The sequence below is a fragment of the Myotis daubentonii genome, chromosome 16 (genome assembly GCF_963259705.1).
Source record: "Myotis daubentonii chromosome 16, mMyoDau2.1, whole genome shotgun sequence".
In the NCBI taxonomy this organism is placed as follows: domain Eukaryota; kingdom Metazoa; phylum Chordata; class Mammalia; order Chiroptera; family Vespertilionidae; genus Myotis; species Myotis daubentonii.
Window position 1 is genome coordinate 33,308,936 of NC_081855.1, and position 26,856 is coordinate 33,335,791.

General features: G+C 38.9%; 2 protein-coding genes across 8 annotated transcripts in view; one reads left to right on the forward strand and one right to left on the reverse strand.

Moving 5' to 3' along the window:
- PPM1E (protein phosphatase, Mg2+/Mn2+ dependent 1E) overlaps window positions 1-19,105 on the forward strand; it is a 97,765-nt gene extending 78,660 nt beyond the window's left edge. Inside the window, exons 3-8 of one of the 3 annotated variants that reach the window (XR_009449185.1) lie at window positions 97-296; window positions 4,110-4,298; window positions 6,759-6,902; window positions 7,122-7,215; window positions 13,977-15,464; window positions 16,402-19,105. Coding sequence is in view for 1 of the 3 variants with exons in the window: in XM_059669643.1 (XP_059525626.1) it covers window positions 97-296; window positions 4,110-4,298; window positions 6,759-6,902; window positions 7,122-7,215; window positions 13,977-15,031 (1,682 nt within the window). In the remaining 2 variants the exon portion in view is untranslated. Of the gene's footprint in view, window positions 1-96; window positions 297-4,109; window positions 4,299-6,758; window positions 6,903-7,121; window positions 7,216-13,976 lie in introns of all 3 variants that reach the window. The other 2 variants (XR_009449186.1, XM_059669643.1) reach the window with 2 other exon arrangements.
- TRIM37 (tripartite motif containing 37) overlaps window positions 1-26,856 on the reverse strand; it is a 162,652-nt gene that overhangs the window by 57,137 nt on the left and 78,659 nt on the right. Inside the window, exon 25 of one of the 5 annotated variants that reach the window (XM_059669640.1) lies at window positions 16,401-16,992. The exons of 3 other annotated variants lie outside the window; for them this stretch is intronic. In XM_059669640.1, the coding sequence (XP_059525623.1) occupies window positions 16,989-16,992 (4 nt within the window). In that variant the 3' untranslated portion in view covers window positions 16,401-16,988. Of the gene's footprint in view, window positions 1-16,400; window positions 16,993-23,101; window positions 23,565-26,856 lie in introns of those variants that run through there. One more of the 5 variants, XM_059669639.1, reaches the window with a different exon arrangement.

Below are 26,856 nucleotides of genomic sequence, written 5' to 3' on the forward strand. Positions count from 1 at the left end.
CTTAACCGGTGTGACCTACTTCTGTCTTTACCAATCAGGCAAGTGAAAAGCAGCTTTACAAGGCTCTTCATTGGGGTTTCTGTGTTTCTTTCACAGAGATTGAGACAGTGAAATTGGCCCGTTCTGTCTTCAGCAAACTACATGAGATTTGCTGCAGCTGGGTGAAAGACTTCCCTCTCCGCCGGAGACCCCAGCTTTATTATGAGACATCAATCCATGCCATCAAAAACATGCGCAGGAAAATGGAGGACAAACACGTCTGCATTCCTGACTTTAATATGCTCTTCAACCTAGAGGTAAAGGGCACTTCTGAGGTCAATGAGATTTTAAAAAACACCGTCATGGTTTTCTAACAGAACTCCTAATATACAGGGTGGGTCCAAAGTAGGTGTATAGCCTGGCTGGGTGGCTCAGTGTTTTAGCATTGACCCATGAACCAAGAGGTTACTGGTTCGATTCCTAGTCAACCCACATGCCCAGGTTGCTGGCTCAATCCCCAGTAGGGGGCATGCAGTAGGCAGCCAATTGAAGTTTCTCTCTCATCGGTGTTTCTTTCTATCCCTTCTCTCTAAAATCAATCAATCAATAAACAGAAATTAATTTTAAAAAGTGGGTTTATAGTTGTGAGTACAGGAGTTGTTTTTTTAAAAATATATTTTTAAAAATTGATTTCAGAGAGGAAGGGAAAGGAAGAGAGAGAGAAACATCAATGATGAGAGAGAATCATTGATCAGCTGCTACTTGTATGCCACCTACTAGGGATAGAACCTGCAACCTGGGCATGTGCCCTGACCAGGAATTGAACCGGTAACCTCTTGGTTCATAGGTCTATGCTCAACTGGTTGGGTGGGAGTTTATTCTTGTATTATTAATTACTCTATTATTTTCCATATAAACAACTGCAAACCTACTTTTGTCCTACCCTGTACTTCTTATAGTATCTGATATGTCTGAATAGGATTCAAGGCAAAGTGGCACAAATTTGCTTGCATTAGACAATAGAAAAGGAATTTATTTTGAATAGGTAATGCATTCACATGGTTTAGAGTAGAAAAATAAAATCTCTCTTATCTTTGTCTCTCAAACACTCAGTTCCCTTCCATGAAGGCAAGGGAATTACCAGTTTCTTGTGTAACTTTCCAGAGCTATTCTATAGACATACAAGTAAAAAAGAAAACTGTTATATCACTATAAAGCTGTGTGTTTTTTAAGGAAACTATTTTGATAGTATAATCAAGTGGTATTTATTAAGTTCCCACATTATGTTGAAGCGCAACACAAAACACAAACATAAAAGAATGAATTTGAGACTGAGACAGTTTTCTGATTTCATGTGGTTTCCTTTTTTAAATCTTGGTTTCTGATAGGAAAGTAGCTGGAATTACATTTCCTGAATCTGTGACTGACAAATTGGATCATATGAGCCTTGTCAACTTAATAACCATGTTCTTGTCATATTCCTCTTCTCTTTCTATTAAGTATATTATGTTAATGCAAACAGAGGTAGGTTTGTTTTCTTTGCCTGTCACTTACCTCTTTCCTTCACTTAAGTCCATAACTTAGAAATTACAATGTAGTCATTTCTACAAAGCACAATACTTCCTTTATTTAGCAGTTAAATTTAAATTTAAGCCGACTGTCAAGGTCTGATAAGCAGTGATGGTGGTTTAGTAACTGGTGCTTATATTACAAGATAGATGAGGTGATATCTTTGTTTCCAAATGTGTTACCATGTCCATGCAAATATAACCCAAAGGATGTTTTGTTTGACATAACTCTTTTATAAAACATTGTCAATAAAAAATGGAAATGATCTAAAGTATTGCATATAGGGAATAACTATGATATGTTCACCACCACTGTTCTAGATAGATCGATTTAGTCAGTTAACCTTGCAGGTGGTGTTCATTAGACTGCTAAATTAACTAGTTGTAATGTCTGTAGTAAGTACAGACTTAATAATATTTGGGTGTAATCATTACTTTCTGGACATTTACATGTGGTACTTATATAAATGTAGTATACTCTTTAAAAGAACTTTTCCAAAGTACAAATATACCTGTTGTTTTAGTAGTCCTTCCAAATCCCCATGAGATAGCAACTCACCCCTACCTAATAGATAGGAAAACAAGCATAAAATGTATAGTACACATACATTTAAAGTTATGTCTTTGAGAATACTTAATGACATGGGGGAAATGCAGGATATAAAATTCAATGTATAATATGATCCTAATTTTATTGAAAAATGTATATATGTATGTATGTAAAAGACTGGTTACCTGTGGATGGTGCGATTATAGATATTTACTTCTTTACACTTCTTTATCAGGCCAAAAAAATGTACACCATCTTTATAATAGAGAAAGCATCAGTATTTTTTAAAATTTAAGAAGCTATACTAATTATTTAAGAAATCCATTAGACTTCTTCTGTTTCTTCTGATGCTATACTAAGAATCTCTCCACAGATTCACATTGTTTAGTTGCAGTTTCAAGTCCCAATAAAGGAATTATTGCCCCCCCCCCCATGATAATCCCACAGCAGCTCATTCCCCATCATTTAAAAACTGCTTATATATGCTGTTTTTCTATTTTACCCTTATCCTGCCAATTGAGTTGTATAAAAATGAGTACTACTCTTCAGTACAGGACTGTTTTTCTAGATTAGTGATGGCGAACCTATGACACGCGTGTCAGAGGTGACATGCGAACTCATTTTTTTGGTTGATTTTTCTTTGTTAAATGGCATTTAAATATATAAAATAAATATCAAAAATATAAATCTTTGTTTTACGATGGTTGCAAATATCAAAAAATTTCTACATGTGACACGGCACCAGAGTTAAGTTAGGATTTTTCAAAATGCTGACACACCGAGCTCAAAAGGTTCACCACCACTGTTCTAGATAGATCGATTTAGTCAGTTAACCTTGCAGGTGGTGTTCATTAGACTGCTAAATTAACTAGTTGTAATGTCTGTAGTAAGTACAGACTTAATAATATTTGGGTGTAATCATTACTTTCTGGACATTTACATGTGGTACTTATATAAATGTAGTATACTCTTTAAAAGAACTTTTCCAAAGTACAAATATACCTGTTGTTTTAGTAGTCCTTCCAAATCCCCATGAGATAGCAACTCACCCCTACCTAATAGATAGGAAAACAAGCACAAAATAATTATATGGTTTACTTTGGATATTTGTTTGAATGACAGGACCTAGACTCATTCAAGCTTCTAGAGCTCAAGGAATGTCAAAAACTTACAAATGAAAATCATTAAATACTGTTGTCTAAAGAGAGTCCAGGACTCAGAGTTCAGTGAGTTATATATCTCCTAAGCAAGCTAGATCTGAGATTTAAATACTTGAGTTGAAGAAACAAATTACTTAATGGTTTTAATGTAATCTTGTGATTAGGCTTCCTTTGGCAGGACAAAGCACAGGTTTGGAAGCCCTTCCTCTGGCAGTTGTTGGGGGCGGGTGGGGGGGGGGGTGTCAAGGAAATGGGAAGCTGAATCCTCCAATAGGGGACAAGGAAGTGTTACAGTGCATTTGGACATCTGTGTGGTTCAAGTTTTGCCAACCAGTTTAGACTGTGTTATTTATGGTGAGGATTCAATGTGACTATGAATGATTTATGAGGGCGATATTATAGTTTAAAAGTATGTGTATGCTTTCATTATCTCTATGTATTTTAAACAACCTAACATAATTGGACTTGTGCTGGAAGGCCAATTATTTCCTATTGTTTGTAGTTTCTAATTTTATGATTAAAATGCTTTTCTTTTTGGAAACATCACTCAATGCAGAACAGTTTTTGTTCAATCCCTCATACCTTCTTTTTCCTTCTTCTCCCCTCAAAATTGTAGTAGCAATTTTGAAGCAAATACATGTGGGTGGTTTCCATGGTGCAAGACAACTTTCACAGAGAGAGGGCACTTCAGCCTGAGCTAATTGGGCATGATGTGTTCCAGCATTCTGGTGTAAACACATATGCCCTAGTATTGCAGGTGTTTTAGCAGTTGATCAGGCATATCAGAAAAGGGAAACATTTAATCTCATTAATCTGGGCCACAGTGCAAGGGGCCTCTGTTTCTATTGACAGGACCAGGAAGAACAAGCTTACTTTGCAGTGTTTGATGGCCATGGAGGAGTGGATGCTGCCATTTATGCCTCCATTCACCTGCATGTTAACTTGGTACGCCAGGAGATGTTCCCCCATGATCCTGCTGAAGCCTTGTGCCGGGCCTTTCGGGTCACTGATGAACGGTTTGTACAGAAAGCAGCCAGGGAGGTATGCCTTTTTCTCATAAATTCTTGTCATGACTGCATTGGCTGAGCTCAACTGATCTGTGGTTAAAGGGCTATTTGTATTTTCCCTTTTGGGGCAGGCATTATTTAGAGTTCTCTTCCAAACTGTTTTTGAGCCACAGTATTGGATTCTGTTGTAGTTCTAATTCTCTCTTTAGAAGAGTTTTAGTGGGGTGCTATGATGTACAGTATAGAAACTCCCAAGCTATAATTTTCTACAAAGGCACTCCATTGCTGGATCTGGCAGATGAGTTTTGTCTTTCATATTCACTATTACCTGTCAGGTTCACATGAGGACCATCTCTCTAAGCTGACTTTTGCTGATAAAATCTGGAAATGGAGATTAAAACAATGGTCTAAAAAAGAAACCGAAGCTGGGATTACTCCCATGCATTTAGTTCTAAATGGGTTGGCAGTGTTTTGCTGTGTATCTGTTGAGGGAAAATTTGCTTGGAGACAGTGAATCCTTAGATAATCCTTGAACTGATTCTCTTAACAGGAAAAGTCAGAGCTCATGTCCTAATTTCTTGAGGTTAATCAGACATAAGGTTTTTACTCTGAATAAATGACAGGGGCTCTATATTAAGATCTAAAAGTAAAAAATTTAATTATCAGTCTGGGTATTGGTACATAATTAACTATGGTATTCTACATTCATTTCTAACTGGGGCCCAACAGAAAGAATAATTTTTAATTTTAAATGTAATTATAGTATTATATGATCTAAACATTAACTCTTCAAAATGTTTGGAGAGAACAGGGTAATCATTTTAATCCATTTCTTTGATCTCATAGTTATGCTATACAGCAGTAGTGGGGCTTAAAATTAATTAAATAATTCAGAACTATTTGTTATTAGGCAAGAGAAATAGTCTATATTTCCCATCTATACCCCAGATTTAGATTAATAGGTAAATCCACCATCAGCAACCACTAAGGTCTACATATAGAGATGTGGGCTATCTCTTGAGTGCTGGCACTGTCCAGCTGTTTGTCATCATTCTGACTGAGGACAAGACCAGGCCCCTGAGAGATGATCTGTAATCACCATCGTGAAACTAAGAGAATCACTTGCCTTTCTCATCCTCCGTTCTATCCCTTTTCCTCTGTGTACTCAAAAGTATGACTTTTTTCCTGACCAAGTTCACTTTATTTGCGTTGCCAGTGACCCTAGTTTATCTCAGTCCTGCCAATAGTTCTCTTGAGTAATTTAGGTTTGTCCCAACAAACAGTTAAGTTTTCTCCTTGTGCTTCCATGTGCTGCTAACTGCTGGGAAGAAAGCAGCTATTCCTGTTGCGAAGCAGCCCTGCCTCCTGTTCTCTCCAGGGCATATGCACTGCAATGTCTTTATCATGTGTTCCAGGGGGCTGAGTTTTTGAACAGTCTGTGTGGGAAGACATTTTATTGGTGGGTGAGGATTTATAACAAACTATCCCTATATAGGGAAAATGAGTTGTTTTTCTCATTGGCTACAAGGGGCCTTTTACCACCCATGACGCACTGGTTCTAATTTAGGACAAGTTCTTAATAACAGAAAGTCATGCTCATTTGGTGGTGACTCATGTCAAATGGAGATGTCATATTAATATAGTAGTATCAAGAGCATTAAGTAAAGTGATACTGAGCTATTGCAGTGAAATTCCAGGCTGTTAGTTCTTTATGCAATGTTCCAAAAACAAGTTTACAAAGTCCTCACTTCTAAAATTATTTGTTTTAAGGTATCCTAGTAAGCATCTTAGCACTAACTCCAGGGAATGTATGTCATCCCTCGGCTCCTATCTCACTATCCAGAGTATGGGAGCATTTGTGTAGCAGTCAGATGCTTTACATGTTATTCTGTAAAGTGAGGACTCTCCCCCTAAACATACAGTATATCAGTAACAAAACAGAGCCCACAATATGGCAGTCTTTACTCTTAGAGTTGTTATAGTGGATTCAGCACTGGACTAGCAGGAAAAAGAATTTCATTTCTCTTATGTGTACTAATCAGTTACCTGCCCTTGGACAAGTCACATAACCTGTCATTGTTTTCTTACCTGTATATAAAATGGAATAATTATCCCTGCCTTGCATATCACAGATAAATGGATCTATATGTGTGCACATTTAAGTACATACATGCATATCAAAATGAGAAATTCAGATTTAGAAATAGAAATTGCTATTTATTTGTGAAATCAAGCTATTAATAATCTAGCTCCCAACTGAAAGGTCTGAATCAATTTTAAATTTGCTTCTCAATGAGAATGGTATCTACTTATTAAAATTTTAGTGTTGACAGTATTATGGGAGATGCCTCCCTTTTGCCCCCCTCCACCCAGCCCTCACCCTACTCCAGGCCTTCCCTATACTATTGTTTATCAATGGGTTATGCATATATGTTCTTAGAATTTTATATCTATGTATTTTTACTGACTCTGGTTTTATTTAAACTGTTTTCAGAGCTTAAGATGTGGGACCACAGGAGTGGTAACTTTTATCAGAGGCAACATGCTACATGTAGCCTGGGTGGGTGATTCCCAGGTTATGCTTGTGAGAAAGGGCCAAGCTGTTGAACTAATGAAGCCACACAAACCAGACAGAGAAGTAAGTATGGTCTGTTCCACAAAGGCAATTTCCTGGTTATTAAGATTGTCTTAATAACATAATTATCACCATTATCTCAGCATCCATGCCCACCTTCCAAAGGAGAAATAAAGAGAAACTTTCCAGAAAGCTGATGAATATATCTGTTGTTTACTGTTAAGGTAGATGAATAAATCCTGAATCTAATTATTTGCTTCTTTTCATTGCATTGCTATTTAGGATGAAAAGCAGCGAATTGAGGCCCTGGGAGGTTGTGTAGTCTGGTTTGGTGCCTGGCGAGTGAATGGAAGTCTATCCGTCTCCAGAGCTATTGGTAGGAAAAACCAATTAATTTTTGTTTCTCTAAACTGCCCTCTTTTGGCTCATTGTCTTATGTTAACTCTGATACAACAAGGAACCAGAGATGATAATTTATATTATCAGTGTACTTTTTATTATTTAAAACAGCAGTTGGATGGTGGCTCTGTAAATTATTTAATTAACCTACTCATTTATATGCTTAAATTCCATTACTAAAAGGGAACTGTATTAAGAAATGTAGAATTTATTAGTTTCTATCCTCCCTTATTTTTTTTAAAAGGAAGTCTTTAATCTTTGGTACACAAATCTACACGATCCTCATTTCATTTTGGGTCATATTTAGTTTAAATCAGTGTTTTCTAGTAAATGGAAACCTCCCCCCATATTTTGCCTTACTAATGTCTTTATGTCATTCATTATGAATTTTTAAATGACTAAACAACAGAGAACAAATCCATGGGGAAAACATAGTGCTTTTTAGATGAAAATAATTTTCTATATGAGTGTAATAATTTGCCAGATAATCCTGGGGTTTCAAAGAATTTTCTCCCTGGGACCCAAATTCTTCAAAAGAAGGGGAAGACAACAGAATTGAGTTATAGTCTACTTTCTGTCTTTGTTTCACTTTCACGCCTGAGTTTATTTTAGGTTTCATGCCTTAGCTTTATTTTCTGTTGTTGTTGCTTTTAAAGAATAAATCAATGTGAGTGCCTATATGGGGGATATGCATATGTGCATATATACTGCAGTTCTTAGTCACAGCTTCCTAAAGAAATGAGGTAATCTGACATAGGGATAACATGGATTAATGGAATTTACCTCTAATCCCCAACTTTTACTTATCATTACCAAAAATCTCAAAGGACTGATTCAATTTCACCACGGATGTGAGTTGTTCCTCCCACTCTTTGGGAAGGTACTGGCAAGCTGTGAAGTGGCCCAAATGTGGGTAGCAGAAGGCTGAGAGAGAAAGAAAAATTCTGCAAATATCTCCTAAAAAAGTGAAAGTTGGCTTTATCTTATGACTGAGGGAGTTATTAGGAACTCTGGCATAAGGCCAAATAGGGAAAACTTCCCATTTCTAAAACATTCTATATAGAATTATTTTTTGACAATTCCAACCAAAGACCTCTTCCTCTTGATCTTCCCATCTTTGTCAGTGTTTGAGAGGTACCTTTAATGCCTGTTATAGAACCAGCTTTACTAGGGAGATACTTGTTTCTAAAAATATAACACATGGGGAAACTAAAGCAGGGGGAGAATGTCCTTGACTAAGTGACAGTCTAGGACAGAATAAGCAGACTTCACAGAGGAAGTGGCTTTTGTGTTGGGCATGGAGGATAGTATTCAGGGAGGAAATCCCAGGTACAGGGGGATATAAATACATGGGCATCTGAAAGAGCGTTGTGTTTTAGGAACAGAGGCTGGAGCAGAGGTGGAAGTGCTGGTGCTAAGTTGTGAAGGGACTAAGTAGTCTGGGCTTTACCAGGTGATAAGCAGAGGGGCCCATATGATCTGGTTTGTAGTTATATTTGTAATGGTTTGTAAGACAGTCTAGAGTAGAAAACCTAGATGAATGATCATTCAGGAAGCTATTGATAACATTTTTACAGAGATGAGGCAGCTAAAAAGGGATACAGAGGAGGGTATAAATTGATGGGACAGAAATGACAGTTTGTGGGGGAAGAGGAAAGCTAACTTCCAGGTTTCTGACTTGTGTGACTGAGAAGATAAAGTATTTGTAATAAAGCAGCAGCAATTTGGTGGGTGGGGAGCAGGGCAGATGATGAGTTCATTTTGGATATATTTTATATTCTAGGTTCCTCTGAATTGGAGATAGAGATTTGGGAACTCATCCCATTTTGGCAATAATATATGCAACCTCTGAAGTAACATATATATTAGTTGAAACTATGGGTATGGATGACATTGCCCAAGAAAAACCTGTAGTATGGAAAGAGAGAGCCTCATTCCTTAAGGTAGAATAACATAATGAAGTCAGCTCTCTGGGTTTGTATCTTGGATATGCCACGTTACAAGCTGTGGGCCTTGGGAAGTTTATTTCTCTGTTTCTATTTGTTTTTTGTAATGTGTGAACAGTAACAGTACCTAAGTTATGAAGTTCTTGTATTAAATAGCACAATACATGCACACACTCAGAGTTCTGTATGTCACAGTTGTAAACAGTGATTGTTAGTGCTATTTTTATTTAAGATCCTAAAATTGACTTTGAGAGAGAGAGAGAAAGGGTGAGGGGAAGAGAAACATCGATGTGAGAGTGAAGCAATCGGCTACCTCCTGCACACCCCCAACCAGGGACCCGCCATAGCACAGGCACGTGCTCCAACTGGCAACTCTTTGGTGCACAGGAAGATGCCCAACAACTAAGCCACATGGGCCAGAGCTGTTAGTGAGAAGGGAGAGGCAGATAAAAACATTGATGAGAAAGAATTATTGATTGGCTGCCTCCTGCATGCCCCCTACTGGGGATCAAGCCTGCAACCTGGGCATGTGCCCTGACCAAGAATCACACAGTGACCTGACGCTCAACCACTGAGTCACACCAGCTGTGCTGTTAGTGCAATTGTTAAGTGGAGGAGCGAGTGAAGAAAATAAAGAGGGGATGAGGGTTTTAGAAGTGGGGTATCTCAGACGCTAGGGGAAGAGGGTTTCTAGGAGAAAGTAGTGAACAGGGTCAAGTGCTGCAGCGGTCAAGTGAGAAGTGGGTTAAAAAAATAAGACCTGGAATTTTGAAAATAGGGAATACAACAGGTCCTTGCATAATGTTCTGTTTACTGTCATTTTGTTATAACGTTAATGAGATGCTGTATGAACTTGCTCTTCTTTGTATTCTAAGGCAGTGGTTGGCAAACCGCGGCTCGCAAGCCACATGCGGCTCTTTGGCCCCTTGAGTGTGGCTCTTCCACAAAATACCACGTGCAGGCGCGATTGAAACTTCGTGGCCCATGCTCAGAAGTCGGTTTCCGGCCTGGGCGAGTCTATTTTGAAGAAGTGGCATTAGAAGTAGTGGGGGGTGTAGTGGGTCGGGCAACGGGAGATGCAGCGCATCGCGGGGGAGGCGCGGGCGATTCATGCAGGAGTTGAGGGAGCCAGTCAGCAGTCTCTTTGTGCAGTGGTTAGTGCTAGTCACATCTGCATATCGCGCGCGGGTTACAAAAGTAAAGTTTATTAAGTTAATTTTAGGAACGTTGTGGAGTGAAAGAAGATGTAGTGTCGAGGATTGAGAAAGGTATGTTGAGATGGTTTGGACATATAGAGAGGATGAACGAAAGGAGATAAGAGTCTATCTGATAGACGAAACAAGTATACAAGACGAGTGTAGATGGGAGAGTTGGAAGGGGTCGACCTCAGCGAACGTACCTCATCAGATTGAAGATGTTTTTAGCAAAAAGGCCAGCTTAGGAGTACCCTAATTAAGGTAATAACAATGTACCTACCTATATAGTTTGTTTAAAAAATTTGGCTCTCAAAAGAAATTTCAATCGTTGTACTGTTGATATTTGGCTCTGTTGACTAATGAGTTTGCCGACCACTGGCCTAAGATAAAACTGGTTTCCTTTTATCATTTCACTTAGTCACAGAAACCTATTGATGACATTAAATGAAGGCTTACTATGATTGGTAACATCTGAGATAAATGTGTTGGGTCAGTAGGCACACAAAGCAGAAAACAATCAGGTGAGGGAAAATGAGCAGTAACATGAAGGAGCATGTGCAGATTTGGTTTCTTGGACAATATGGTGGCGAAGGGAGACAGTGTGGTGACTTGAGGGAAAAGCTGATTTGGGAAAGTGTTGCTTTCATTGTTTTTTTTGTTTTTTGTTTTTTTAGGTGAGATTTTAGATCAGACCCTGTTTATACAATTAAGGAAGAGAGCAAGTAGTAGAGAAATTGAACAGGGGAGAGAGAGAAGCCAGGGTCCAAATGCACAGGTTAGCTTTGAGAAGGGAATGGACACCTTTTACTCTGAGAAATGGTAGCTGATATGGGTGAATCTCTACAGATTAAAAAAAAACAAACAAACAGAAGAAATGGGTGGAGAGGAATTGAGGAAATTCAGGATTAATAAACTCAAATTATCCTTGAAGTAGGAAATTAGGCCATCTACCCAATCCAGTAGTTTAATTGGAAGAGGGAGTTGAAAATGAGAGATTTAGAAAGCTCATGGCATAAAATAGAGGGTTAAATGTGAACAAGAAAAAGGATTCCTAAGCAGAGTTCCTAAGTTGACCTCTGCTTAGGAAAAAATGACTCTTAAAGCTTTGAAAATTAAAAGCTTTAAAGCCCTTCAAATGTATGATCCAAAGTTGACTGAAGCATGATGTTCCCTAGCGTATGGAGAGAGGATGTTGAAGACAAAAGGATGTTGCCATTTCTGCCATGAAATGGATAATCATGACCTCCTACCAAATTGGGGGTGAAATGTCATGAATTTGACATCCAACAGTAGAGCAAGTGAAAAGCCAGAATTCTGGCAGCATTTCTTTTGCAAATTCTTTGTATGTTCTGTTCTAAACTAACAGTTGCAGTAGCCTTTTACTTGACACACTAAAACAAGATTTTTGGGAACAGCATGACTCAGATCACATTTATTTTTAGAGTTGGAATTCAGAAAATAATGATAACAATACAATGAGGTGAAGTAGCAGAGGGGGAGATTTGTGAAGTAGATTGGTGGAGGACACTGAACCCCATGATTGGAAGTTTTAACTAGTTTTTATAAACTAGCTAATTAAAAGGCATCATAGTATAGAAGTGAAACTGACTAAATCAAAACCATGCTTGAGGAAGACAGTTCTGGTTACTGTATGAAAAAGATAGTTTACCTTGTAGATAAACTAAGGCAGGTAAATATATTCAGTATTTTTTTAGGGTATCCCTTTCAAAATGCTGGGTGGGGCATGTGGCCCACTGTTGGTGCTAGCGGAGTTCTCCATAGGGTTCCTATACAGCTTTCTGGGTATACTTGAGGATTAAAAAGGAATGTGAAACGTTGGGGGAAACCTATATCAGATACCAGAAACAGTGACAATATAGCCAGATCACTTAAGTATATTTATCTTTATTTTATCTTCCACTTCTCAAAATGTCCAGTTTTAGTGCAATGGAAAGGCTAATAATTGATGAGGGTTTTTAACAAGTGCTAGGATTTGGACCCAGGCAGTTGTGACTCATGCTGGCATCCTTAAACCACTAAGCTATGTCTGTCACTGCTTTACAAATGATAAAAGCACTTTATAAATTTTTAAAAAGTATTATCGATGCATTATGATGCCCTAATCTAAGAATTACTGCTTAATACTCTGTGTTTGTTTGTTTTTAATGTTAAGAAATGAGTATCCCTTGTTGTAAGTAATAATCTATTTGGTTACCTAATAGGGTAAGGACCCTTTTTGCTAGTTCTCTCCAAATCCCTAAGGAAAACAATGAATGTAAACAATGAATGTAGCCCTAACCGGTTTGGCTCAGTGGATAGAGCGTCGGCCTGCAGACTGAGGGTTCCGGGTTCGAATCCGGTCAAGGGCATATACCTTGGTTGCGGGCACATCCCCAGTAGGGGGTGTGCAGGAGGCAGCTGATCGATGTTTCTCTCTCATGATGTTTCTAACTCTCTATCCCTCTCCCTTCCTCTCTGTAATAAAATAAAACAACAAACAAACAAAAACAATGAATGGAGTTGGAAGTGCTCTGGATCTGGAAGTTCCAAACTGCACTATAGATGATGGCTTGTCTTCATAATCTGTGATGGAAACCTACCTTGGTGTGTGGCCCTAAGGTCTCCAGTCTGTCTGTACTCCCAGCACCCTATATTCAACTACATATTAGTCTCTAACAGTTCCCTCAACCCAGAACCTTTCTCTGCCCGGTGATAACTTCTTCAAGGCCCAGCTAAAATGTCATTCTGTAAGTGGATGAGCTGAGCAAATAGGGTTTTGGGGGTGCGTATAGTTGTTCACAGGTGTGAAGAATGAGTAATAGTAATAAAGATAGAAGGGGGGTGATCAGAAAGAATTTGAAGAAAAAAGCAAGAATACGGTAGTCCCTGAAGATGAGAAAAATGATCATACACATTCTGACTGTTCCCTAGAAGTAATAAACAAAGCAGAATTTAAAAAATAGAAAGCAAATTGGACTGGGAATTGAGCCTAACATTCTAGTTCACTTGTCTGAGGCTTGGGATGACTTTTCCTGGCTTGTGGGAGTTGGACTTGATTTTTAAAAATCCCTTGTAACTCAAGCCTTCCTTTGTGTTCACAGCATGAAACTTGATTTCTAAATAAGGATATAATAAGAAGTGTTTAATAAAAAGAAGTGATCAGAACTTTGGTTTGTTTTTCAGTGTGGACCTGTTCTCAAATCTCAATTGATCGAAGTTAACCACCAGTAAAAGAAAAGATCTACTAAATCCACAACGTTTTCCTACGCAGGACTCAAGTTTCCAGTACAGCAACAAATTTAGATGTGACATTTGTTGCCATGCTCAGCTAAGCCTATGTCATAGCTAGGACATAAAATTCAGAGTCTAAGCTAGATAAGAAATTAAGCCCAGTTAATGGCAATTATACAACTGAGAGTGAGGCATAAGCAGCATCTGACTAACAGAGAATTCAAGTATTCTCTCAAACTAGATTATAAATTATTTCCAGTAATTCAGATCACAATTGCAGAATGTAGTCAGAGTCATAGCATTGGCCATCCACATTCTTACAAGCAAGGTAAACCAAAATCTGACCTGTGTTCTAATTCCCACAGGAGACGCTGAACATAAGCCATATATCTGTGGGGATGCAGATTCCGCCTCTACTGTGTTGGATGGAACTGAAGACTACCTCATTCTGGCCTGCGATGGCTTCTATGACACCGTGAACCCTGATGAGGCAGTGAAAGTTGTATCTGATCACTTGAAGGAGAATAATGGAGATAGCAGCATGGTTGCCCACAAATTAGTGGCGTCAGCTCGCGATGCTGGGTCAAGTGATAACATCACAGTTATTGTGGTTTTCCTGAGGGACATGAACAAAGCTGAAAATGTTAGTGAGGAATCAGACTGGACAGAGAACTCCTTTCAAGGAGGGCAAGAAGATGGTGGGGATGATAAGGAAAATCATGGAGAGTGCAAACGCCCTTGGCCTCAGCACCAGTGCTCAGCACCAGCCGACCTAGGTTATGATGGGCGTGTGGATTCATTCACTGACAGAACTAGCCTGAGCCCAGGGTCCCAAATCAACGTGCTGGAAGACCCAGGCTACCTAGATCTCACACAAGTAGAAGCAAGCAAACTTCACAGTGCTCAGTTTTTGCCACCAGTTGAGATGTTTGGTCCTGGTGCACCAAAGAAAGCAAATCTTATTAATGAGCTAATAATGGAGAATGAATCAGTTCAATCATTGTCTGAATGGAGCGGTGCTGGAGAGTCTCCCTCTTCCTTTAATTTGGGTTCAACAGGGCAGCAGATATACAGAATGGAGAGTGTGTCTCCTGTCTGTTCTAGGTTGGAAAATGAACAGTTAAAATTCCTGGGAAATAGAGTTTCTAGATTATCTCATTTACGCTATCACTTCTCAAAGAGGTGGCATGGATTCAGGTTTAATCCAAAGTTTAATTCATTCCTTCCTGCTCAAGAGCCTTCCCACAAAGTAGGCACAAGCCTGTTTTCACTTACTTCAGGTGGGAAAAGAAATAGGATGTTAAGAAGTTCTCTTCCATGGAGGCAAGATAGTTGGAAAGAGTATAATGAAAACATGAGGAAGCTCAGAAAGAGTAATGATATTCCATACCCAGGTCTTCCCTGGAGCTGTAAGATATAATACCTTGTCTTTAGAGTAGGCTAGCTAGCTCTCCCCCAATAAAACCACCATCAGAGTAGAAACAAGGTAGACATTTCTGAAATATGTGTTCATTATAAAATCATAAATGGCTCAATTCTTAAATGTAAATAGATCTCTAGGAAACTCAAAATAGTGATTTCAATCAAAAGAAGTTTTTTGGCAGTTTCATTAGCAAAATTATACAACTGATCCCTGTAATGTATCCACATCTACATACAACCCCACCCCACTGCCGCGTCACACCATTAGTGGAAGCTTGCAAGGTACTTATTTTTGTCAGGATACAGTGTTGGAATATGGTCTGATATGCCTAATATATCTTTGGAAAACAATGTAGAATTGATTTAGTTGAGGACTGTTCCTCAAAAGACCTGGGACTATGAGGGAAAACCCTACCTTCCCCACTTTTTTGGTAAGTAAAAGACTATAAGCCATACGGGTTTTAATTGGTAACAATGAAAGTAGAAACCTAGTGTAAAAATGTCATATTTTCAGACTTGTGAGGCAGCATAAAGATTTACTGATTTTTTTTTCTTTTCTGTAACATAAAGGACAAAGCTTTTTAAATTATTTCCCAGGGCTGTAGCTATTTGGGAGTTTCATAACCTGTTATGGTGCTTTTGGTGGAATTTTTATTATTTGTCAGAAGACCACTGTCAACTGGTTTCAACCTATGATGCTAATATGTTTTTCATTGTACCTTCATCTCAGGAATAACACTGGTTTAATGGAGATGTCAGGTACATTTGAAAAGAAAATAGAATAGCATTGCTATTTTTTCTACCCCCCCCCCCTTTTTTTAAAGGTCAAAGACAGCAAAGCCATATACCACTATCAAATAAGAAGTGGTGCCCTAGCTGGTTTGGTTCAGTGGCTAGAGCGTCGGCCTACAGACTGAAGGGTCCCAGATTTGATTCTAGTCAAGGGCATGTACCTCAGTTGCAGGCTCGGTCTCCTGCCCTGGTCGGGGGCGTGTGGGAGGCAACCAATTGATGTGTCACTCTCTCTTCCCCTCCCTTCTACTCTCTCTAAAACTCAATAAATATCCTCAGGTGAGGATTAACAAAAATAAGTGGTTTTGGAGAATAAAAAATAACGAGTTTTAACTTCTCTAAAACTGTTTCCCCCAAGGGAATGAATTGGTGTGAGAGGTTGAAAGTACTGCTTAAGCGAGCCTGGAGGCCAAGGACAAGGGAGAGTACAGATTACCGAGACCAAGGTCTGCTTAGTTAGAAATGGAGAACACCCCAGAGTTCTGCTACATGCAACTTCATGCAGAGAGAATGTGTATCTCTCATTTCAATATGTATTTATATTTTAAAATTGTCTGCTTTTTGCCATTTCTGCAGTTTCAAGTCAGAAGCACATCTTCAACTAAAGGCAGCAAATAGAGTAATAATCAGATTCATTCAATGAAGCAGCCTGATTCTGAGACTCATGAATGTCTCCACATGACATGTTACCCTCCCCTAGTCAACTGTGGACCAGACAAGCCAGTGGACAGGAGGTACCTGCTATAGTGCTCATCACTCATACTGTGAGATACTGGATACTCTTGCTGAGAAGCGCCCAATGCCTAACCATGTTTGTACATAATGCAATTACTTTATGTTCTCCAGATCCACAATGGAGGAGTAAAATCCCTGGATTTTAAAATCAGATACTTTGGGTAAAAACGGCTTCACTTTAGTGATGATCACATCATTAATTTACAGATTTTATTTTAAAAAATTGAATGTAATTAGACATTTTCAGTATTTGTTTTCCCTTGGTTTGAAGTCATTCTTTTCTCGAGGCTTGTGACCAGAATCTCACCAGCCTGATATTTTTAAACACCCTCCCCCACCCCCCCCATGCACCTCACTCACATCTTTCATTTTCTCAAGCCTAGATCTTGTTAACAACCCATCAGGTGCAGTATCAGTTTCGAATCCAATTATCTAAGGAGATAAGAAAACAGAGGCAGCAGAATATTGGTATGTTATAGTCCAGCATTTAGCTAAGTTAAAAAAGAAATTAAGATTTTTCTATAACTAATGTTTTGATCAGAATAAAGCTGGTGAGAGGAAATAAGGTACAAGTGATAGTTTTTTTAGTGGGGGAAAATGGTTGGATGAAATTGGGATGAACACAGACCACATCTTAAGGGGTCTGGATCTTGTAGGTTTGACTACATAAGCAGTGTTAACTCCATTTTCATACCAGTAGCCCTCTAGAAAATAAAGCAAAGTAGTGCTAGTATGATAAAGTTATGAAACAATATTGTAAAAAATAGCAAATTTTCATTTGTCCACATGCATATTTATAGAGTAGTTAGGTACCATTTGTAAGGTAAGTCCTTTAAAATTCTATAATACATATTAAAGTAGTGGTTATTGGTCTGATATATGCTGCTCTTGGTTCTATAAACCAGATAAAAGCAGTTCTTTGTGAAGTGCAGTGTTATATCTTAATGCCACTGGTGATAGAAAGTAGTTCCCTTCGGTTCAAATCCTGTGCCCTTATTTGCTGCTTGCTGATGTGAGCAATAAGTATCCTCTAACTAATGGTTTTTACACATTTCTGTAACTTGTACTTTAAGATGGTGTATCTGGTGATTGTAAAAATATTAGATAGATATAAAAGTATCTATATAATATATATTAACTGTTAATGCTGAGGTATAGTCTGTGAACTCTGTGTTTTGTACTTTTACTCACTGTGTAATTTAGTGGTGGTGAGAGTTCTACACTCAGTCTTTAAGAGTGGCAGTATCCCTTTATGAATTTAACATGATCTGCATCAATTTGTTTGCCTGCTAGTTTTGTTAGAATAGGAAATAGTAAAACAGTGTAAACAAGAAAGTATAGTATTGGTTAGGGAAACAGACTTCAAGTCACCAACTAAAGTGATTATAAATGCCTGTACATTCACTGTGAGTTTCAAAGGGAATCACCCTAATTTGTTCACTTTCTGGATGTGTACTGTTGAGAGAGAGCTGATGTTAAGCAGCACTATCACATCAAACACTGGGGCTCTCAGTACCAGTTAGGTCTCTACTAGAGGACAGTGGAAATACACATGTATATACCTTTACTTTGCCTAAAAATGCCATCCACTGTCCTTAAGTTAATAAAATTAAAGTTACTGTTTTATTTAAGAGGATCTTGAAAGTAACATCTTTTCCAAGGACAGTGTCAGCAACATCAATGTCAGTATTGAGCCTGACCATTTATAGCGGTCCAATGTTCACATGGTGGTACGGTGCATCTCCCTTATCACATTCCCTTTTGGAACACTGTGCCAGTAAGAAGTGCAACATCCAACGGGCAGATGAAAACGATACAGAAAGTTCAGTGTTTACAGATAAAACTGCTGTGGTTCAAGCACTTCCTTCCCCATCAGAGGCTGGCCAAGGCTTTGTAAGAAAGTGATCTAAATAATTATTTTGATGTTTAAACATAATTTGTTCACTCAATGGTCATTCATACCTAAGCAAGGCCATAAAAGGTGACACCCACCAACTCTTCTATTCCGACCTGTGAATAGCTTAGATGTTTTCAAAACAAGATACCACCAGTATTATAACACAACTATTTTCCAGATAAATGGTACTGTGTTGAAAAACAATTACTTCCTCTAGCAGCATTTTATCTTCTATTTTGAAGATTATTTATTGTACTAATTAGGAAATATGAAATAAGATAGGGAACTCCAGACTGACACAGTAGTTGTTCTGAAAAAGGAACTACTCTAGTAAACTCCGATGTATTGGATAACCCAATGATGTATCAGCAGTAACCTACTCTGGGTGCTCTTTGGTGAGAGACAGGCTTTGTCCTCTTGTTCATGACATTTCTCTGCAAAGAAATTCTCTATGGAGTGAAGCAAATGAAGTAAACATTTCTTACCAAGTAAATTTATCAACTTAAGAACCTGCTCTACATCTCACTCTTGAGTTCAGTCGCAATCACCAGTGATCCTTCATACTTTATTTATTAAAACTGTTCATTCAGGTGAGAAGTATGTTGAAATTTTGCCAATATCTTAATAAAACCCAGCAATTTAAAACCACTAGTCATTTGTCTTTTTATCCAAAGGAAATATATTTAGTGCTGGAATTTAGCTTGATTCCCTCAGAACTGAAAATAAAATCCTGAGGTGGTAGTTTTCTTAAACTTTAAAGTAGAAATATTGTTTTTAAAAAGTTGCCATAACTGTTATTTCCTTCCCTGAAAATACATAAGATATGTATTTCATCTTCTATATGTTTTCCCTGTAAGTTTAAATGGGGGGGGGGGGGGAGAGAGGAAGTAGAGGGGTTAGTATCCTCAAATAGATGAGGAACAGGACCTGCCAAAGGCTAAGTGTTAACTCCTCAAATCTACCAACTACTTTAGTCTTTAAACTGCATCCAACCAGTTTTTCCCTTTCACTTTATTCTTTCCCTTTTGTTTTAAACTGTAAAGAAAGGAAAATAATCAGGTGAATTGCACTTGAAATTCTGTCTGGAGGTTTGCTGTTAAGAGAGTTAATAGGAGATAGAGACAGAAAGGTTGGGGGTGGAAGTGAAGCTAATAAAGCAAGACACCTGCATCTAAGTGAATGGAATTAAACATGCAAAACGAGTATATCTAATTAATAAACTGCACTGTTTACACTCTTCTCCCCACCATTAAGTTCAGAAAGAACTTGAACCCCTAATTCCCTAAATTCATTCAGCACTTAGTGTGATTTTATATGGAAATGAAAGAAAGCAAGAATTGAGAGAAAAAGCAAAGGTCTGAAAGAATCATATTTGAAGTTTGCTAAAGCTGGGAATAAAAGAAAAGGAATGTTGTGATAGTAAGTATTATTTATACTTGAAAAAAAATCCCCTAATACACCATTTACTTAGTTCAAAAGAAACATCTCTTTCCGAAGGAAACAACCCATAGAAGAACATATAAGAGCTGTGGGACAATATCAATTTAACATATGCATAATTAGGATCCTAGAAGAGAAAGACAATGGGCAGAAGAAATAATGGCTGAGAATTTTCCAAAATTAATGATAGACACCAAATGATGATAGACCCAAGATGTTCAGAACACTAAGCAGGTTAAATACCAAAAACACACTCCTACAGGGTGGGGGGAACACAACACCTTCCAAGTGGTTTCATTGGCAAATTCTGATCAAGGGTAACACCAATTCTATACATTCTTTCAGAAAAAGAGATGATCATTTTATTAGGACAGCATTAATCTGATACCAAATTAGATGAAAACAGAACTATAGACCAATAATAATCCCTCGTGAATATAATGCAAAAATCCTCAGCAAAATATTAGCAAACTACATACTTACTAGAGTATCACTACACACATACTAGAATAACTCAAAATAAAAATAATGACAGGACCAAGTGTTTGTGGGATGATACTGGTACCCTCATTATGTTGCTGTTGGGCATGCAAAATGGCAGTGCTACTTCTGGAAAAGTTTAGCAGTTTCTTATAAAATCACATGACTCAGTGAAATGACTTCTGTCACCAACTTCACAGGTTAAAGGCCAAGTCCTCCATGAGACTGCTCTTACTTCAGATGCCAGGTTTGGAAGTCCCAGGCCACCAGTTGGCTACAAATTTGGGAGTTCCCACCAGTGCCCATTAGGTTTGATAACTGGCTTGAGCAGCTCTCAGAACTCAGGAAAATACGTTGCTTACAATTCTTTTTTTTTTTTTTTTAAATATATTTTATTGAGTTTTCACAGAGAGGAAAGGAGAGAGATAGAGAGTTAGAAACATCGATCAGCTGCCTCCTGCACACTCCCCACTGGGGATGTGCCGGCAATCAAGGTACATGCCCTTGACTGGAATCGAACCTGGGACCTTTCAGTCCGCAGGCCGACGCTCTATCCACTGAGCCAAACCGGTTTCGGCTACAATTCTTTTATAAGGATACAAATCAGAACCAGGGAAAAGGAGAGACACAATAGGCAGTGGTTCTCAACCTGTGGGTCGCAAACAATGAAAATACGTCCTGCATATCAGATATTTACATTACGATTCATAACAGTAGCAACATTACAGTTATGAAGTAGCAACGAAAATAATTTTATGGTTGGGGGTCACCACAACATGAGGAACTGTATTAAAGAGTCGCGGCATTAGGAAGGTTGAGAACCACTGCATAGGGTGAAGTGTAGGAGAGTCCCAATGTGAAGCTCCCTTGTGATCAGGGCATGTTACCCTCCTGAACCATCAACACATGACAATACGGAGTATTGCCAAGCAGGGAAGCACATTCATAGCTTCAGGGTGCAGAGTTCTTACTGGGTTTCACTCAGTAGCCATGACTGACTCACTGGAAATAAGGACGAACTATTCAGGCTCATATCATGTGACTCTTAGCCCCGATCTTCTAATCACAAGGTTAGTCTTTCGGCATGGCAGCCACATCCTGAGTCATCTCTTTAGCATAAAATATCAGGAACCACACTCCTATCACTCAGAAAATTCTAAGCACTAAGAGGCTATATCCCAAGAACCAGGGACAAAAGCCAACCAAATTCTCTATTACACACCCAGCAATCCCACTCCAAAGCATATATTACCTTTTGGAAATCACTGTTCACACAAAAACCTATACAAAATGTTTATAAAGTTCATAATCACCCCAAGACTGGAAATAACCCAAATGTCCCTCAACGGTTAAATGAATAAACATTTATACAGTGAAATATTACTTGGCAATAAAAAGGAATGAAGTACCAATTTACAGAAGATGGATGAGACTTAACTGCATTTTGCTAAGTGAAAGGCTACAATAATTCTATATGAGTCTGGAAAAGAGAAAACTAAAAGGACAGAGAATTACCAGGGGCTGGGTGGTGGGGGATTTTACCTATAAAGAGCCAACACAAGGGAATTTGGGGGTATTGAGCTGTTCTGTACAGTAGCAGATACATGACTGTATTTGTCAAAAGCCACAGAACTGTATATCACAAAGGCAATTTAATATATGTAAATTAAAAAACCAACCAGGATGTGTGGGGGAAGACAGAATGCAGATTAACAGATGAATCTAACAATATTAAAATGAGCCACATAATCACACTGGAGAGACTAGGAAACAAGAAACTAGTGTAACTCTGAATCGTAATATCTAAGTAACTTTGGAAAAAGTGTTTTGACATCACACTCAAAGGCTAAAATCTGTACAAAGCACTGTACTGCAGTTGGTGAATTTGTTTCTCTTAAGAGTATAGGTCAACAAATCTTTGTTTCTAAATACGATTGTCCAAAAAAGGGGGCAGTGTGCCTGGAGCATCCTGGGGGGGGGGGGGGGAGGGAGGGAAGGAAGGAAGGAAGGAGGGAGAGAGGGAGAGAGGGAGGAAGGGAAGGGAAGGGAAGGGAAGGGAAGGGAAGGGAAGGGAAGGGAAGGGAAGGGAAGGGAAGGGAAGGGAAGGGAAGGGAAGGGAGGAAGGAAGGAAGGAAGGAAGGAGAGGGAGGACAAGGAGAGAGGGAAGGAAGGAGACACAGGGAACGTATCAAAAGGATACAACAGGAGCCAACCTAAAAGAGCTTCAAATAGCCAAAACTGGAACAAACTGAACTGCAAAATAATGACAGTACTGGAACACAATTCAAAGAATAAATATCCATGAGTCAAAACTCGTGTAAGTAAGTAGCTGGGGGGAAAAATGGAGAAGGGACTTTTCCTTAAGAATTCTAATAATAAATGTAGAAGAAATATCAAACCACCATTAGAATACTGCAGTAATTAACTGCCACAGGCAAGATCCACTACTGGATGCTAAAATTAGCTGTTAAGAACAGAAATATTTGCACAGTCTGAGAAGTATTTGCCATAAATATTTAGTAATTACAAAGGGAAAAATATTAATGGGGGGAATTTTGACAGACACCACCATAACCAAGTAAGACTAACATCACCAATAATAAGCATCTGCACCAAACAGCCCCTGATCCGACGCACTTGGAAGGGTATATCACCTCTGTGGTAGCCTTCCCAATAACACACAAGCTCAACTGAAAATGAGAAAATATCAGACAAATCCAAATAGAGAAACATTCTATAAAATACAGTTGACCCTTGAACAAGACAGTGGTTAGGGGCAGTGACCTCCCACACAGTCGAAACTTCTGACTCCCTCCAAAACTTTATTCATCCCTGGGTATCTGTGGGAGATTGGTTCCAGCAGTCACCAAAACCCATGGATGCTCAAGTCTCTTATATAAAATGTCGAAGAACAATGCACACAGTCAGCATACTGTTTTTGATCCTTGCTTGGCTGAATAAGCAGGTGTAAAACCCAGAGACACAGAGGGCCAACTATATACTTATTGGGGAAAAAACATGCATGTAAGTGGACCTGTGAAGTTCAAACCCATGTTTTCCAAGGGTCAACTATAACTGGTTGTCTTCAACAATGTCAAGGTCATGAAAAACAAGAAGAGACTGAGGAACTGTCACAGACGGAAGGAGACATGACAACTAATTGCATTGTGGCATCCTGGTCTGGATCCTGGAACAGAAAGAAGTGTGTTAGTGAAATTAACTGGAGAAATCTGAATAAATTCTGTAGTTTAGTTAACAGTATTATAAACGACTAATTTCTTTGTTTTGTTCACTATTCTGTGGTTATGTAAGATGTTAACAAAAGGAGAAGCTGGGTAATAGGCATACAGGAACTCAAGTTTCTTGCATGTCTCTTGTAAATCTAAAGTCATCTAAAAACGTTTTAAAAAGTCACAATCTTTAGGTCTTTAATCATGAGGTTTTAAAATGATGGGTTTGGTTCAAGTATGGTAAATTGGAAAAAGTACTAGACTAGCAATTCCTTCCATTCTTGCCAGTGGTGTTGAACCTTGAGAGAACCACACAACTTCCCTGAACCTATTTCCCTGCCAAAATGGTCTGACGCACAACTTATCTACCTCAAAGGTTACTTCAGGGTTCAATGACACAGTTGGTCCAAGTTGTACAGAAATGATATGCTTGTGCAAAATGCAAGTGTTACCACTGTATCTTTAAGCCTAAAAGAAAACAGTATTAAGGAGACATTTTCTAGGAACGAAAAGATAAAAATATTAAATACTGAGCAAGGTGATGGTGGAAGCAAAGACTAAGACAAATTATGTTCTTCAGCAAAAGAGGGAACTTTTTTTTTTTAAAGGTGGGGACTCTGTAATGGTACAGAGTGGAGCAACGGATTAGAAATTGGTTCCTTATAGCGATTGTGGGTGATGACAGCTATACCTGGGAAAATGGGAGAAATCTCATTTGTACCAGATCTTTTGCAGACCAGAACAAGAACAACCAATGGGGAGAGGGGAAAAGAACTGGTATCTTCCCTCATTGCTATCTAAACTTTAGCACAGCCAAAGCAGGCATACCACATCAAAGAGGGAAAGCATGAGGGTGCCTGGCACCACTGGGGACTTGGATGCAGACTTAGTATGTAACACGGCTAGAAACAAGGGAAGGAATCACATTTCCCAAAGATCCCACTACTAAAAGCTAACAGGTACTTCATCTTTGAAGAAATTTTTTGATCTGTAGGTTTATGATTCTAGAATGATGGGATAGCAGCTGCCTAGCCATCGTCCTGTATCCACAAAACTAAGCACAAATAACTAATTAAATGTTCAATCTTTTTTTGACTTAAAAATCATGCTTTCTTAAACTTAAGCATTCCCCTATCTTCTCTATATTGAGAAAAAGTGATACTCCCATAAATTCTAATGACAGAACAGAAGTCAGCAAACTATCTCTTAAAGAGGTGAAAGTAAGTATTTTAGACTCTGGGAATCAGGTTTTGTTAGCAGCTACTCAACTCTGTCTTCGCAGGGAAAAGCAGCTATTGACAATCTGTAGATGAATGGATGTGGCTATGGTCCAATAAACTTTATTTACAAAAACAGACAGTGGTAGGGACTTGGCCCAAAGATAGCTGTTTGTCTCCCCCTTGAAAGAATGCTAGGTAGAAACTTGCTAATTGAATCCCAGACATTTTCCTCAATGGATTGTGTGAATGTGTATATATATTCTGCATATTTCTTGCTATTTCATAATTCACAAACATTAGTTGAGGTGAGATGGAACCCAAGAAAACAGGCATGATTTTCTTCATCATAGGAGAATGCTTTTGAGTACAGTAAGTTTTTATTTAACATCATCAGTAGGTTCTGCAACATTAAGCAAAACAACATAAAATGAAACAAATTTGCCCTAACTGGTTTGGCTCAGTGGATGGAGCATCAGCCTGTGGACTCGGGTCCCAGGTTCGATTCCGGTCAAGGGCATGTACCTTGGTTGCGGGCACATCCCCAGAAGGGGGTGTGCAGAAGGCAGCTGATCAATGTTTCTCTCTCATCGATGTTTCTGGCTCTCTATCCCTCTCCCTTCCTCTGTAAAAAAAACAAAAAAACAAAAAATCAATAAAATATATTTTAAAAAAAACACGAAACAAATTTTAGCACAGGCTAACCATATACTCAAAAGTCGAGTCCCTATGTTAGTCCCTATGCCATCGAACAAAATGATGTTATCTGAGGCCCTGCTGGACTGAGCTCATCTTTTAGTTCAAGGGTGGGGAACCTTGTTTCTGCCAAGGGCCATTTGAATATTTACAGCATCATTCGTGAGCCATACAAAATTATCAACTTAAAAATTAGCCTGCTATATTTGGCCAACTCACTTCTAATGCCTTGGCAGGGTCAGACCAAATGATTTCACAGGCCTTATATGGCCTGTGGGCCAGATGTTCCCCATCCCTGCTTTAGGTACTTACAAATTTGTTTTTCTTTTTTGGTGAAACTTGTTGTCAACTTTAATTACAAAAATGGAGGTTTTTTTTTACTAGGAGGATAGTTAATATTTCTTTAGAAGCTTAGTTTTTTTGAAGGGATAGATTTTATTGTTAAACATGGAGTCAGAATATGCTATAAATGCGTTAGGTTCCTTGAACACAGAAGATAATATACCAATTAAGTTCAAATAATTTCCCGTACAAAATTATTGTGCAAGCATAACAATACCTCCTAATTTTCCTATAGCCATTAATAACCAAAAATAGTCTTGCTGACATAGTGAACTCAAACTCCACCAATTTAAAAGGGTTTCAACTAATTCTCCATTCATCTAAAATAAGGGTAGCACTCCTGACTGCTTTTATACATAGTAACCTGAGAGGATAAGAAAAGCCAAAAAAAAAAAAAAAATACTTGAGATCCAAGTGTACTGTGATCTAAGTATCACTATGAAATTTGGGGAATTCAATGATTTTAAAAACCTCAAGGTCATGAAAAATAAGAGCAAAATTTAAGAACACTTCCTATATAATAAAAGCCTAATATGCAAATTGTCCCCTCTGGTGGTGGTTCGACCAAGAGACCGGGAGTTCAACCGCTCGCTATTATGTGTGCTGACCACCAGGGGGAGGCGCGGAACATGGCAGGCGTCAGTGTCGAGCTGTGACCTCTCGCCAGCTACCTGGGGGCGGGGGTGATGGGGATAGAGGTGCGGTGAAAATGCGAGATGTCTGCCCGAGCTTGCTCTCACTCCCCCTCCTATCCTCCCCCAGGACGCCAGGGCTCGCATGCCACCCCCCACTGCACTCAGGTGCTGGGCGCCCGTGAGGAGCCCGCCCCGCACTCGCGCCACATCTTCCGGGTGAGCTGGGCCGCAGCTGCCAGGACCGCAGGAGCCGGTTCACGCAGGAGCTGGTCTGCGAGGCTGAGGGAGCATGCTGCCTGCCTAGCTTCCATGTGGCGCCACTGGGCAGCCCAGAGGCCCATGCTGCACCCTGGCTGTGC